The sequence below is a fragment of the Rousettus aegyptiacus genome, unplaced genomic scaffold (assembly GCF_014176215.1).
Source record: "Rousettus aegyptiacus isolate mRouAeg1 unplaced genomic scaffold, mRouAeg1.p scaffold_m13_p_2, whole genome shotgun sequence".
NCBI lineage: Eukaryota > Metazoa > Chordata > Mammalia > Chiroptera > Pteropodidae > Rousettus > Rousettus aegyptiacus.
Window position 1 is genome coordinate 25,937,625 of NW_023416295.1, and position 15,753 is coordinate 25,953,377.

Below are 15,753 nucleotides of genomic sequence, written 5' to 3' on the forward strand. Positions count from 1 at the left end.
GGGGAGACGGGGGAGACGGGGGAGACGGGGTAATGGGTGTCAAATATAGGAGGTAGGGGGATGTTAAGTGGGTAAAGAGGATCAAATATATGGTAGCTGAAGGAAACTGGACTTTAGGTGGTAATCACACAATAGACCGTACAGATGTTAAATTATAATGTACACCTGAAAATAATATAATTGTATTAGCCAATGTTACCCCAATAAATATAATAAAAAATGTATATATATATAAATAAATTAATCAAATTAAATTAAAAATAAAATCAAATGCTCAAAGAGTGCATAAAGAAAAGGATGACTGCTAAAGCAATCAGAGACCAAACTAAACACAATTAGATAAGCTATTATGAACAATTAATTAAATTGCATTCAGATGCAAACATAGAGCCTTTTTAAGTTTTTCATTCAGGCTAATAATGTTTCTGAACACTAGGTGGCAATAAACTAAAGGTTTAAATAAAAGTAAAAACACAGGTAGAAAAAGAATATATAACTGCTGCACTTCAAAACATACCACTTTTTGACAGCAGACCTCTTACCTGGAAAGAGGTCTGTACATCTCATAAATATCTCCCAATAGATTAGTCCAAGCGCATACATGTCTACTTGTTTCAAAGCTGATTCACAGTCCCTCAGGTTCACAGCTCCTTCTAGAACTTCTGGTGCCATATATCTGATTGTGCCAACCTGAAAAATTAGACAAATATTTTTCAAAAATATAATGTAGAATATTTGAAGGACAGACATTAGAAATAAATTATACATAAATTTCATGTAAACAATATGTTAATGATAAGTTATTTGATTCTAAGAATATCACTGAAGCTTTCTATACCTGATTTTGTAATCTATAAAATGCCCTTCTTGAACAATTAAACTGTGTAAGTTCATCCTATTGAACAGAATCAATCAAAAAGAATGAGTTAGAATCTAAGGCCATGCCACCCTGAACAAGCCTGATCCTGTCTGATCTTGGAAGCTAGGCAGGGTCGGGCCTGGTTAGTACTTGGATGGGAGACCTCCTAGGAAGACCAGGTGCTGTAGGAGTAAAAAAATATAAATAAATAAGGGATTGCAAACTGACAAGGTCCTTGCAATCTGTGAGGTCAACCAAGGGTTGCCTTCCCTCAAAGAAAAAAAAAAAGAATGAGCTAGATCTTCCTATGTATGTCAATGTAATAAAATCTATAAGACACAGTGAGAAAACTGCAAAACAATATGTATAACATTTAACACGTAAAATATTTACTAAAAATATACATATGTACATATAGACATATATATGTGAATGCACAGAGAAAAGGTCAGAAAGGATATGTTCCATGTTGTAACAGTGATTATCAGGTGACTCTCCTATCTTTAACTTGACCATTTTACTCTTGATTCGAAAATCAGTTCTTACAAACTTTCTAATAATGCTTTTCAAAAATGAGTTGAAATGGCAGAGATTACCACAGTGAATTAATGAACTAACTTTATGTAATGTCTTTGGTATCTCTTAATTTTGTAATTCCTAATATGCTATAATTGGTAGCATATGAGAATAATTATCCTGAGTAATTAGTGGATTCTTTAATGCAATCCATTATTTTTTTTTCAAAGTATGTCAGTGTGATACCTTTTTTCTACACCCACCTCACTTATGGCTGCATTATCTTCTTCTCCTGGGCGTACCAATCTATTTCCAGTCAGCCTCATGGACAACCCAAAGTCACTAATAACACAGGTTCCATCATTCTTCACCAGAACATTTCTACTGTTTAAATCTCGATGGGAAATTGCAGGTTTATAATGATCTGTTTGGATAATTTCAAATATTTATTAATGCTTATATAGCACTATTAGACATGAAATGAACATGCAAGTTATAGGGACTACATAAATATAAAAGACAGTGTTATTTTTCTGACCATTAATTTAATAACAAAAAGGACAAAAGAAATCAAAAATTCAATTCACAATCATCACTATTTTCACTATATTATATTTTACAACATAACTCTTGTTGCACATATAATTAAGCTTTAAACTTTAGTTGCAACTAATACCCAAAATACTGTTGTTGCTTCTAATTTTAACACACACTTGTTTTTTCTTCTCTTCATTTTAGGGTAGCAAAAGAACGCAACTGAGAAAGGAATATTTGATATAAACAAACAAAAAAAACCTAAAACAAGTATCATTAAAAAACTGACATGGCTTCGAAATTTGTATACATATCTTACACTCTTCTATGGCTTAACAGATTAAACCTGTGAGAGACCAGTTCTGCCCTAGGTTTAGTCACCTCTCTAAGTCCACCTTGGTTCTTCAAATCAAACTAGAAATAGTTTTACAAAGGACTGAAAGAACAAGTGGAGGAGCTGGTACCTCTCAGCAAGATATGAAACTTGTTTTCTGATTTTACAGAGAAGCAAAGCACTATTATTCTCTTACTTGTTTATCACTAGACTATATATTCCATGAAGGCAGAAAGAACATGTTTCACCTGAATTCAAAAGAATTCACAGAGTAAATACTTGCCAACTGAATCAATGTATTAACCTCAGCCCTTTATCAAAAATACCATATTTTTTCTCTTATAAGGAAACCTATTATGAACCTTATATTAAGACCATAGCTCTTGAAATTAAAAAAAAAAAATCTACAGCATAATTGCTAAAATTTAAAATAACTCCCTAGGTATACAAAGAAATACAGCAATTGGAACAAAGTTAATGATGTTTACTGAATGTTTATATTTGTGTGCAAATAGACTCAGTATTTACATGTATTATTCTCATCAACAAGTATTAGACTACAATTTCACCAACGATGAAACTAAAGATAGAAGATAATTCCTTTTACATAAATAGAGCAATAGCAAATTAAAAGAAAAAAATAGCTGTTACTAAGTTTTTTTTTTATCTAAGAGTAGCTTGCTTTCTTATTTTCTCTCCTTCCCACTTCCTGGTCCCCCATTTCCAAAGCTTGTATTAACATGGCTCAACTCGACCCCTATAAGAGCTGCATTTCTTATTGTGGATATATCACCACCAGTATACATGGTAGTATACATGATACAATTTCAAGCTGATATTTATAAAAGAAAATTTATAGAGATACTGGAAAAAGTTTGTATACCAAATCAATATTTAAACTAAAAGATCACACACATTAGGGAAATCAGATTAATAATGGGGAGAATATGCAATGAGTCAATGAGACAGCCAGAGGAGAAATTAGGTAATACATTCTGCTATTAAAAAAGAATTTAAAAATGAAAAGAAAGAGAGGGAGGGAGCAAAAGAGGAAAGGGGAAAAGAAGAGAAAAGAAAAAATGTGATAAGATTTATCACCAATGCAAAGGGTAAAACTATAGACTATCCTTTTGAGACTTTTGTCCCTTTAAAAATTCCTTCAGTATTCATTTAAATGTTTTTTATTTTGGGGGTGGGAGTGCAGAGAAAAAAGTAGAACATACAATGATTTTGCCATGTGCAATAGTATTGCACCAGGCAAATATCTCAGAGGAAAGTGGGATATAATACTAATTACGGGAAAAAAAAATAAAGCTGAATGAAAAACAGTCTCTCTGTGAGTGCTGGGGCGGAGGTTGGGAGGGAGCACGCACGCACAGGCAGCGCACATGTACATGCAAAGCACACGGAAGGATATACATAAACTAGTTAACAGCAATTTTCTGGTTAGGTTTGAGTGATTTATATATGTTCTTTCTTTGTTAAATTTTTTTTATGGTAATAATTTACATCTTATATATATTATCATTAGGAAAAATTTACAGGGAAAACCAATTACAAACAAACAGGTTCAATTTATTTTGAAGCAAAAAATGAGTAATAGTAGTATTATTCCTTATTATAAAATTTCTATGCTAAGCAGCAAAGTTACATCTGGAAATACCGGGAAGAATAGAGTTCTCTGAAAAAAAATGAAGTAACATTTTAAATATTTTGAAATAGTACAGCATAGCTGGAATATTGTTAAAATAATAAGTAAAATCATAAGTTCAAATAGCTCCTATACTTATGTTTTTTTGCAGTACCATATATATACTCATTTTTAAAACAGGTTTTAAAACGGATGCTATTCTTAAACATTACTTAACATATTTATGTTAAGTAATGTTTAAGAATAATATCTGCATTTAAATAAAACTCATATTTGATGGAAATCATTCTCTTCAATCAGTGTTTGACTTGAAACCTTGCTCAATCACGCAAGCTTTGACAAGGGAGATTAGGATGGTATTTTAAGTTCTGTGCTAAGCCACCTCTTTAAAGGAGTTATAATAATATTTAAGAGTAAGGAAATACAGTCCAAATAGTTAATGTGCTAAAGCACTAAAGTGAGTGCATCAAGTTGCTGACATAGGTAACGACACTGGTCAATTCTATATTCAGGAAAAGCAAGATGTTGCAATAAATGAACTAATAAATTATTCAGGAGAAATTATTTATATATGAAGCAGCAGTTAGAAAAGATGATCCATGCTATTATACAATGGAACAAAGATCTAAAAAATTGATACATTAAGGATTCTCTTCACTACAGAGGTCAGAGAAATTTTTAAAAATGTTCTGGGCTCTAGTATAACAGACAGTAAAATGCTGTAAGGGATGAAAGCCTGAGAAAGCACAAAGGCACATTTTCACAGCAGAGCTAATTTAGAGGTGCCTGTGATCTGAGGTGTATTTTGAAACAAAGTGAGAAAGCAAATGTATTAAAGAGATGCTTTGAACAACTAGCAAAAATGTACACTTGCTGAAGAAAACTGTAGTTACAGCAAGGAGCATAACACCATACAGTTTTGAAACACTAGCAAAGACTGACTCCCCACCATGCATTCTCCTCTTCCTACTAAGTAACAGAACCCAATATTACTTAGGCAACAATGCACCCAACTAAAACAAAACAAAACAATATTCTCAGAATCCCTTGTAGTTAAGTGTGGTAGCTAAGCGTAGATCAAATAAAACGTAAACATAAGACTGGAACTTCTGGAGGCAAAAGGAGGCAATTCCTCCTTCCTTCCCTCCATTTTTCCTGCTGATTAGAATATAGCATAATGAACAATGAGGTGACCTTGAAAATATAAACCATATAGAAAACATAATGCAGGAGAAATATAGGAGCCTGATGCTGCCAAACAAATTTTGACTGTCTCTAGATTCTCACACGAGGAAAAAAAAATATATTTTATTCTTATTGAAGCCTGTAACTTTTTTCTCCCAAAAAATATGACCAAACCTAATTCTAGCTAAGAGAAGCACTGGCTTATAAAAGTATACCATATGGCTTTTATACTAAAGTCCAACCAACTATGGAACAAAGATTCATGTGAAGTTAAAACTAAAGAAGTGATAGTGAATAGCTTAGCTAAGAGGTTTTTAACCAAGGTCCACAGATGAACTTCAAAGGGTCTTTGAACTCTTTGAATCAAAAGAACACTTTATTTAAGGTATGCCCATATGAGGGAGATAATTTCATGAGTTATATAAATGTCTAACCACTATGCTGTACATCTATAACTGATATAATGTTCAATGTCAACTGTAAATGATAAATTAAAAAAAAATTTTTTTTAAACGAGTATGTCCATACAAGTATCTTTGCAGGGAAAGTGTTCAGAACTGCAATCAAATTCTAAATGGTATCCATGACCCCTCTAGAGTTTTTAGTTCTTCCCGTTTCATTTTGAATACATTTCTCATGCCAGATCTTTCAAGCAGCTGGATAATAATGAATCTGCTATAATATGAAATATATTTTTACTTTGAAGAGATGCATAAAAATTCTCTTTGTTAATTTTGACTCCACATGAGTGTCATTCACCTTCTATTCACTCACTGTCTTACCTCCTCGTGGTAATTCTGTATGAAGATAAGCCAGTCCTCTAGTCACAGAATGAGCCAGACGGCAAGAGCTTACCCAGTCACTTGTATGGAGACTCAAATACTTGCACAGAGATCCCTATATAGAAGGAGAAAAAAAGTGTAACTAATTTACTTGAACATGAAAAGGTAAGTGAGGGACCTCATAAAGGATTTTTATAAGTTAGGATTCCATGGAGAACTAATGAATTAATGACATTTCAGAATCTCCAAAGAGTTGGCAAGATATTTCTGTAGGTAGAGAAAAGATGGAAAAAAGTATTTAAATGTTATCAATTTTTATTTTTCCAAGATTTAAAATTACAAATGGTTATTTCATTTTAAAAATTTCTTTGATTTATCAAATCAAAATAGAAATAATAAAGTCTTTCAAATTCTTTCTTTATACTGTATCTCTTACCAGTACAAATACAAATTATGTTGCTATGTGTTACAAGTAGAAAACAGGAGGCTTCTGTAAATATATATGTTAGTGCTATTCAATCCTCCACAATCTAGTATCAACCAGTCTGGGATACAGAGCTTGCACTAGAATGAAATGTTAACGAAAGCATTGCTTCTTTCACCAAGAAAATCGGGGTCTGGGGTTTTAAATGGTTAATCAGTGACTTAGTTGATTCACTTTCTGATATGAGATCCTTATCTCATTGCAGACCTTTAGTAATCAGTTTGCAAAATAGCAATGGTCTACATAACAGTGGTCCTTTTGAAAATCTAATTGACTGTTCATATAAATGTCAGTTTATTTTGTATGAAGAACTTACATTGGGATAATACTCCATCACAAGCAAATACTCCATACGTCCATCTGCAGTGACTCTCTCATCTCCAACTATAAAGTGAGCAATGTTGTCATGCTCCATCAAAGGCACTCTGTAAATGTTCTTTTCATTGATAAAATTCTGACGGTTTGCAAAGGAAAACACTTTTACAGCAACTGGACGCTCATCTAAGGAACCTTTATATACTGCTCCATATCGACCCCGACCAATCAGCTGCAAATTTGTTTTGGAGAAAGCAAGGTATTAATTCATATCACAACAATCAAATTTACCAAATAAAGTGTAAGTCTATATGTGTGCCACAGCTCCCTACTGCTTAAAGTTTAAATTACTCCATTACCAAGGAACTAATAAAGTCTGCATCCTTCATGGCTCAGGAAGATCCTACTAGATAGACCCAGCCCTCCTACAGATAGCAACTATGAATTCTGGACAAAATTATAAAAAGAATTCAAAAAGTGCTGGAGAATGAACAAAAAGAGAGATTCTAAAGGGAGTCAACACTTAGAAGAATGGAATAGAATGAGCTACTCATTTTTACAGCTTTTAGCCTGAGAGCAGGCTGAAATTAACACTATGCAGTGGAGATAGAAATGCAAAAGAAAATTCATAATCTCTCTGGCCCCAGGAACCAGAGAACGAAATTTGGGGCAACCACAGCTGGTAGAAAGTGAGGAGAGAACTCTAGAACAGAGTTAGAGAGGGAGAACCCAGTGAATGGGACAAATTCCAGCTAAAGACAAAATAATTGAACTGAGATTTGAACTTCCGTCCAAGACAAGTTTGCAGTATGCCCAACCAAGATAACTGCATACTAAAACAAACACTGAAAGTGAAAACACTTTAGAAGAACCTAAAGAACTCAGAGTTTCCACAATATAACACTCACAATATCCGGGATACAATAAATTACTCCATACACAAAGGACTGGCAAATTGCAACCTGTTCTCTTAATTTCTGGCCTCTTAGGATTTCTCTCTTTTTACTGAAACAGGTGAGGGATTTACCGTCATTTATTTAACAATATTTGTTATATTTTATTCATTATTTCTAGGTTAAAATTTAACAGATAATTGTCCTTTAGAAAGTTTCTATCAACATATGGTTAAATTAGCAATGTTTGGGAGTGTTTCTTTTACTCGGTCCAGGATGAAATTCTACAGCTTTAATAGTTTTTGTTTTTGTTTTTGTTTTTCAATTTAAATAAATTGGACATCTTACTATATATTTATTAGCCACTTCTTTTGTGAATTGCCAGTTCATCTCTTTTATCCATTTTTATGAATTTTTTCTTTCATATTGATTTGTACTAGCTATTTATTAATTCTTAGTTTTTGTGTTAAAATATTTATTTTTAATTTGGTTTTTAACTATATTTTTCTCCCAAATGAAAGGTTCTTAAAATATTTTATATAATCAAACATGCCATATCTATTATTTAACGGTCTCTGGTTTGGGGATCATAGTATATTTATCCTAATAAAGATCATTAAAACATTCATCATGGTAAATTTTTTACCATAGTTTCTAATAAATTACCAAATGAAAACTAAATTCTATGCAATATATAACAGTCACATGCACCTATAAAAATATATGCACAGACAAGGAGTACATATTTTGTATCTACTATAGATTCCTTGCCTGACACATTCTTCTTAGTACTTCACATGTCTTTATTCCCATACTCTGTTCAAGTCTGTACTCAAAGATCATTTCCTTTCTAAATATACTTTCTTTAATAACCCCCTTCCTATAACTTTCTTATCTCCTTATCTGTTTTATTTTTCTCCATAGCACTTACTACTTGAATAATATACATTCGTTTACCTGTTGTTTGTAGACTCTCTCCCATTAGAATATAAGACTCAAAAAGGATATCTGTATCGTTCACCTACATTCTCAGTACCTAGAATAGACCTTGGCACGAAACTGATACTCAATATATGCTTGTTGAACAAATGAATGACATTTACTGAGTGAATGAAGTCACTGTGTCAGATATGGATGCAGAAAGAACGGTCCCTAATCTAAAAGCCATCTTACCTCCAACAGTTTTAAATTATCTAGGTCAAGAGAGGGCTCTGATGCTGCTGCCTCCATCATGTTCATACTGTGAAGACCTTGCTTACGGTCTCCTATAAGAATAGACAAAAGGAGTTATTAATGTGTGCTTTTCTTAAAATGAAGATCTTTATACACTTTTTATTCTATTACCATCAAAAAAAGAAGAGCTGCAGAATGATTGGTAGCAAGACTTATATCTAATGGTAATGGGAATAAAACTTAACTAAACTAGGAATCATCTTTAAATGAAGACAAATGATAAATAACACCAAAGCTGAATTCTGGAAGATGATTCTAGCAATAGACCTAGTTTAAAACCTTAAGAAATACTGCCAAAACATTAAAGTATAGTTGTATTAAAATTATTCAAATCAATGAATGAGTGCTGACCTCCTAAAAAGCTCATCAAACCTAAATTTATTAGAACCAACTGAACATTTGATGACACTGAGGAATTACTGTGATAAGATGTGAAAATGGTATCATGGTTATATATATTAACTCCTTCCATTTCAGAGATAATACTAAAGTATTTGTGAATAAATGGTTATCTGTGCTTTCTTCAAAAAATTCCAGTAGTACAGAAGGGGGTGTAGTGAGTGGGGTTACAGATAATATATGGATTTTATAATTGTTCAAGCTGGGTGATAGGTATTTTGTATATGTTTGAAACTTTTCATAAAAACTAGGGGAAAAAAAGTTTGTTAAGAGAGAAAGATGGGAGCTACTATAACAGAGATTTTTTTTTAGCACAGGATTTTAAAAAGTAGAAAATAAATTTTGATCAAATAGCATGTTTAATAAACAATAGAATAAAAAGTGATATTTTTACCTGTCAGCATCCTGTATCCAAAGCATGAGGCAACTATCAAAACAGCTAATACAGAGACTGATGCCAAAGCAATGATTATTGTCTCATCTCGGTTAAATGAATGAGGTGGACCTAAAAGAAAACAAATTTTAAAATATAGTTATCCTTAAAGAATATGTGGTACACATGTACAACAAAATATTACGTGGCCATAAAAAGAATGAAATCTCACCATTTGTGAGAACAAGGATGAACCTAGAGGGCATTATGCTAAGTGAAATAAGTCAATCAGAGAAAGGCAAATACCATATAATTTCATTTATTTGTGGAATCTAAAAAACAAAATAAATGAACAAAAAAAAACAAAAACAAACTCATGGATACAGAGAACAAGCTGATGGTTGCCAGATGGGAAGGGAGTTAGGAGTCTAGATGAAAAAGGTAAAGAGATTAAGAAGTACAGTTTGGCAGCTACAGTATATTCACAGGGATGTAAAGTACAGCATTGGAAATATAGTCAATAATATCGTCATAACTATGTATGATGTCAGACTTAATGTGGGATCACTTCATGAGTTATATAAATGTCTAACCACTATGCTTGCTGTTCACCTGAATATAATATAATATTAAAGGTGAACTGGAAAAAAATTTTTAAATATAGTTATCCTTTGTTTTTTAGTATTTTGTTATATATTGAAAGAAAGACTACATCTCTAAATAGTCAAATTAGTAATGTTTCTGCATCACAGGAAATGAAAATTAATAAATTTGTGACATGATAACTGCAGATTATATATTTCATCATATAGATTATCTTATATAGATTTAGAACACTGAAATACCTGTTAGTTACGGTCCTAATTATTAAATTATCAACGATATCATAGAATAGCATAGACAGAATAGTATAATATTTAAGAGAATGATCTTCAGAATCAATTTTGGTTTTAAATCTTGACTCTACACCACTCTCTCAGTGGCCTTTAGCAGGTTCTATGACTTTCCTAGTCTTCAGTTCTCTCACTGTAAAATAGTACGCTCTACCTCACAAATCTTCTGTGAGGCTCATATGGGAGTCTAAGTACTTAGTTAAATCTGAAATGGACTTAAAACTCAGTTCTTCCACTTATATGTGATCTTCAGAAAATTTCTTTACCTCTCTGGGCCTAAGTTTATCACTTGCAGAAGAGGAACACAAATATCTAAATCATAGGGCTATTATGACCATGTAAACCCTTTTATGTGTTAGTTCCATTCTATGGATCAGATTATGTCTAGAGAAACACATTTTAGGATGGATGTACACAAACTGGAATATATCTGGAAGACACTAGGTATGAGAACCCTGAAGTGTAATGGGTAGAAAAAAACTGAAAGTATCTGGTATGGAAAAAGAGAAAACTTGAGAGCACATGATAGCTGTCTTCATGTGGAAAAAGACTTGTAGCTAGAGAGAATAACAAGATCCAATTAGTGTGTGTTCAAGAACAGCAGTTTTTAGCTCAGCATACAGAAAAACTTATGGCTTATAAAAGGTGCTGTCTAAATTGGAATGAGTTACCCCATTCATTTTTTATTTTACTGGCGGTGGTCATGCAGTATTTGGTAATAATGACCAGAAGCTGGGGTTGATGACTGCTAATATCCTTATTTAATCATTCTTTAAACTCGATTAAAATCAAGCATATTGTATTTTAAATATTTCATTTTGGACATTATATTTATGTGTTGTATCAAACTAGAAGCCTCTACGGCAAAGAGTTTCTCAGACATTCCTGTTCTAAATGAATGTATCTCATTCAAGTTAAGCATATGAATATTAAAATGTCAAAACAATATTTCTATAGAAGTTGAAGCATTGTAGTACTCTTTTAATCTGAAGGACACTTAATGGAATTTTATAGACTTTAACATATTGATAAATGTACATACTTTTAACAGAATAAGTTATAGGAAGAAAGCTACACATAAAAACTCATTTACCATCACATATTACCTTACACAAACTAGGATGGCTATAGTTTAAACACACACACACACACACACACACACACACACACACACCAGAAAAGAAAAAGTGTTGGCAAGGATATGGAGAAATTAGAACTCTTTTTTTACTGGAGATATTCATGCAAAATTTGGTAATACAGCTGCAATAGCAAATATTTTGGAAGTTACTCAAAAAGTTAAACATAGAATTACCATAAGATCCAGCAATTCCACTCCTAGGCATATACTGAGAAAAAAATGTGTTAAAACAAAAACTTCTATGGCAGTGTTCATGGCATCACTAATCATAATAGCCAAAAGTGGAAACAACAAAAATGTTCATCAACTGACAAATGAATAAAGTGTGGTTTATCCATACATTAGATATACAAAAGGTCACATGTTCTATGATTCCATTTATATGAAATATATAGAACAGACAAATCCAAAGAGACAAAAAGCAGATTAGTTTCCAGAGGCTGGAGTGAGGGGGAAATGTCTAGTGACTGTTCATTGGGTACAGAGTCTCCATTTGGGTTGATGAAAATACTGTGGAACTAGATAGAGGTGATGATCGCACAACATTGTGACTATACTGAATGGCACACTTTAACATGGTTAATTCTGTTATATAAATTTTCCTCAATTAAAAAAAAACTGATTTCAGAATTTGCCCAACCCAAAAGAGAAACATGATGTTCAACACACAAAAAACATAGATATACACATGCAAACTAAATACTAATTTATGGATTACTTACTATAATAAGACACAAAATATTATATGTGCTTATTGTTCTTCTTCCCTTTACTATCAGATTATTACCACCAGCTACTTCATTTTTCTTAGGTAACTCTAAAGCTTTCAATATGATTTAAAGACAATCAGTACCATTCTAGATTCATTATTATGCAAGTTGTCATTCAATCGAATAAAACGTGATATCAGAAGTTCCACAGCAGAAAGTAAATTACTTGTAAAGGCATTGCTTTTTTTTATACGCACAAGTTGAAAAATCTTTTTTCTATTTTCAAGGAAGAAAATAAATGTTTAACTTGATAATTCTCAAAGTAAAAACAAAAAGAACAGTATTTTGTTTTAAAACTCAGCAAATAATGCTCACATTTTATTTTATGGTCCACTAGGGTCAAAAGAGAGAGACAAGGTGGTAGATTAAAAAGAGGAGGACAAAAGGAAAAGCAAGATGGTGGAAAATAGTGGCATTTAAAGTAAAATAGGTAAGTTCAAAGAAGGCAAAAGGAAAAGAATGACCAAAAGGGGTCCATAATGATGGCTTGTTCTTGTCATATTTAGCATTCTATTGAGCAGTAAATATCAAAGAGATTTCGCCTATTTTTAAATCTCTCTGAAATTGAAATTCACAATCTTTATACTAGTCTTGCTTTTATTATGTTTAATAGACTTTATTATTTACAGCTGTTTTAGGTTTACAGAAAAACTACATCCAAAGCTGAGTATTCTCAAATACCCCCTCCTCCAAAACACAGTTTCTCCTATTATTATTTTCATTACAGCTAACCTTTGATAAAATGGGGGTTAAGGGTACCAATCCCCCCACACAGTCAAAAACCTGCATATGACTTTTGACTCCCCCAAAACTTAACTCTTTCCTCAGTATCTGTGGGAGACTGGTTCCAGGACTCCCTGCAGATACAAAAATCCTTGGATGCTCAAGTCCCATATATAAAATAATGTAGAGAATAATGCATATAGTCAGGCCTATCTTCAGATTAAAAATATTGTTTTTGATCTGTGGTTGGCTGAATCCTCGGATATAAAACCTGGGGATATGGAGTGTCAACTGTGTAACTGCTGAACCAGCTCAAATTGGTCCTATCTTGTTTCTTACAAGATACTGCATTGCTTTACAGAGATAATAGACCAAAACTACAAGTCATGCAGCTGAAGTATGTGAGAGAGAGAGAACTTTGACATCCAGTTGTACCACAGTCTCACTCCGTACACCACCTGTCACCTCCAACCAAAGGACCAGAACATGACCTGAACTTGAACACTGGAACCCTTTCAGAGGTAAAGGGTCTGCTGTCCAGAAAGATCTGGTGCTGAAGCCCCTTGCCATAATTTATCTTTTATGGCTAAGTTCCAAAGCTCTCCAGTCAAAACCTGCCCCACCGGCACTTTCACATACCAGCTTCATCCCTCTAACCTCTTAAAACTGCCCCCAAACTCTGGATGAGGAGACAGATTTGAGCCTTGCCTCCTGTCTCCTTGCCAGTTAACTCAGCGATAAAAGCTTTTCCTTTGCTCAAAAGCCAATGCCATAATATTGTCTCCTACTAGCATTGGCAGTGGGCCCTTGTTGGATAACAACTGCATATTTATTGAAAAAAATCTGTATAAATGGACTCATGCAGTTTAAACCTGTTGTTCAAGGCTCAACAGTAGTGTGTGCTAAGGACTGAACTATATTCCCTCAAAATACATATACTGAAACTTTAACACAATTGTGATGATATTTGGAGAAAGGTTCCTTGGGAGATACTTAGGTTTAGATAAGACTCTGAGCAGGGACCTTATGATGGGATTAGTGCCTTTGTAAGAAAAGAGGTGTGTGCGTGCTCGTGCTCTCACTCTCGCTCTCTTATTCTCGTGAATAAACATTGAAAAGGCAGCCATCAGCAAGCAAGCAAGAGAGTCTCCAACAGGATCCAATCATGCTGGCACCCTAATCTCAGAACTGCTTCTGAGACTATAAAATAAATATCTGTAAAGTCATTTGGTCTATGATATTTTATAGTGTTGGGTACATGGTATATGACTGTATACAAAAGTAGAGAGAGTACAAAGAACCTCCAAAGGCCCAACACTATACTTTAGCAACCATCAACATTTTGCTGACTAATGGAGAGGTTTCAAACAATAGAACTCAACTTCCTCAAAAGGTCTGTTGACAGACACACTGAGGGGAGGTCGTTGAGTGGACATGCTACCAGAGTAATAATCAAGTTCACATGTGTGCAGGTTAGGAGTACCATATTTAATCAATTTTAATATACACATTGATCACATCTAAAATCTCTTATAGCAGGAAGCATTATACAATTGATAGCATTTTAGCATTATTTTGTAGTCTTTTCCTTTCTTAGTGGTAAGAAAATCAAGGTTAAGTCTTTCAATTGATTAGAAGTGTTAAAATGTGAAAAAGGTGATTTCAAATTCTACTTAGGGTGTAAAAAAATGCAAGAAAATTTTGCTTCTAAGTTAATAATGTGCCAAGACACTCTAACAAGCCAGAAAACCTACAAAATCCTAGCCTTTCCATTAAAGCTCATTAAAAGCTAAGTACACAAATATCCAATGAATTAAAAACGAAAATGTAACAAACCCCTTGTAAAAGAAAAGAAACCTAAGACCACCTTAACTCTTGGTGATGCAGTGAAGGGAAGAGAATACCAACACAGATTTGAGTAGGAAGAAATGGCTTCCTACTACCCACATATACCTTTAAAAAATTAAAGGCTGAGTACTAAATACATGACAGCTGAGAATACCTGGGGCTACAGACACAAAGAAAGTTTACAGTCACCTACCAACTCTTTTCTATAGGCCTTCACCAAATACTCACAAGTATGAATAGAGGCAGGACAAGAAAACTAAAGAGAACCCTTTGAGATCTAGGTATCTAGGACCTGCTGAAGTCTGAGGATAGGGTAAGAAAGCTGAGACAAACATTCTGGGCCTTCAAGAACCTCAATGATTACAAGACAGTGTCCATCAGTGGCCGAGCATGGGGCAAAAAAGTTGAGAGAGCTCTTTCCTATGTGTCATGGTAAACAGGGTACTAAAGGCTAAAAGCAAATAAGACAAACTCAGAGAAATCTCACAAACACTGATATTCTAAACCCTACTAACGTGAAGGTTCATCCTGTCCTCAAATCATTTGAAACCTACAGTGAACTGAAACAAACTTATACAACAGTAAAGCCCAGATACAGCTCAGCTACAGACCACATTCACTTAGCCCTCAATTCCAAGGGCTTGACAAAACAGAATGTATCCTTTTCTGAACATAAATATTATTTATTTTACACTCTACTTTTATTTTGCCTGCAATGTTCATTATTCAACCAGAAATTAAAAGACACATGAAGAAAATATGGTTCAATGTCATGTCAGAAAGTAGTCAACAGAAACACTGCAGATGATGAAAATATCAGATT

General features: G+C 33.4%; 1 protein-coding gene and 1 pseudogene across 3 annotated transcripts in view; one reads left to right on the forward strand and one right to left on the reverse strand.

The window, feature by feature from the left end:
• Positions 1 to 15,753, reverse strand: part of BMPR2 (bone morphogenetic protein receptor type 2) — a 134,004-nt gene that overhangs the window by 28,839 nt on the left and 89,412 nt on the right. For all 3 annotated transcript variants that reach the window (XM_016161950.2, XM_036237964.1, XM_036237965.1), the window contains 6 exons: positions 9,580 to 9,690; positions 8,727 to 8,818; positions 6,662 to 6,892; positions 5,862 to 5,976; positions 1,639 to 1,799; positions 543 to 690 (listed from right to left, as the gene is read on the reverse strand). In XM_016161950.2, the coding sequence (XP_016017436.2) occupies positions 543 to 690; positions 1,639 to 1,799; positions 5,862 to 5,976; positions 6,662 to 6,892; positions 8,727 to 8,818; positions 9,580 to 9,690 (858 nt within the window). The remainder of the gene's footprint in view (positions 1 to 542; positions 691 to 1,638; positions 1,800 to 5,861; positions 5,977 to 6,661; positions 6,893 to 8,726; positions 8,819 to 9,579; positions 9,691 to 15,753) is intronic.
• Positions 932 to 1,050, forward strand: LOC118614826 (annotated as a pseudogene).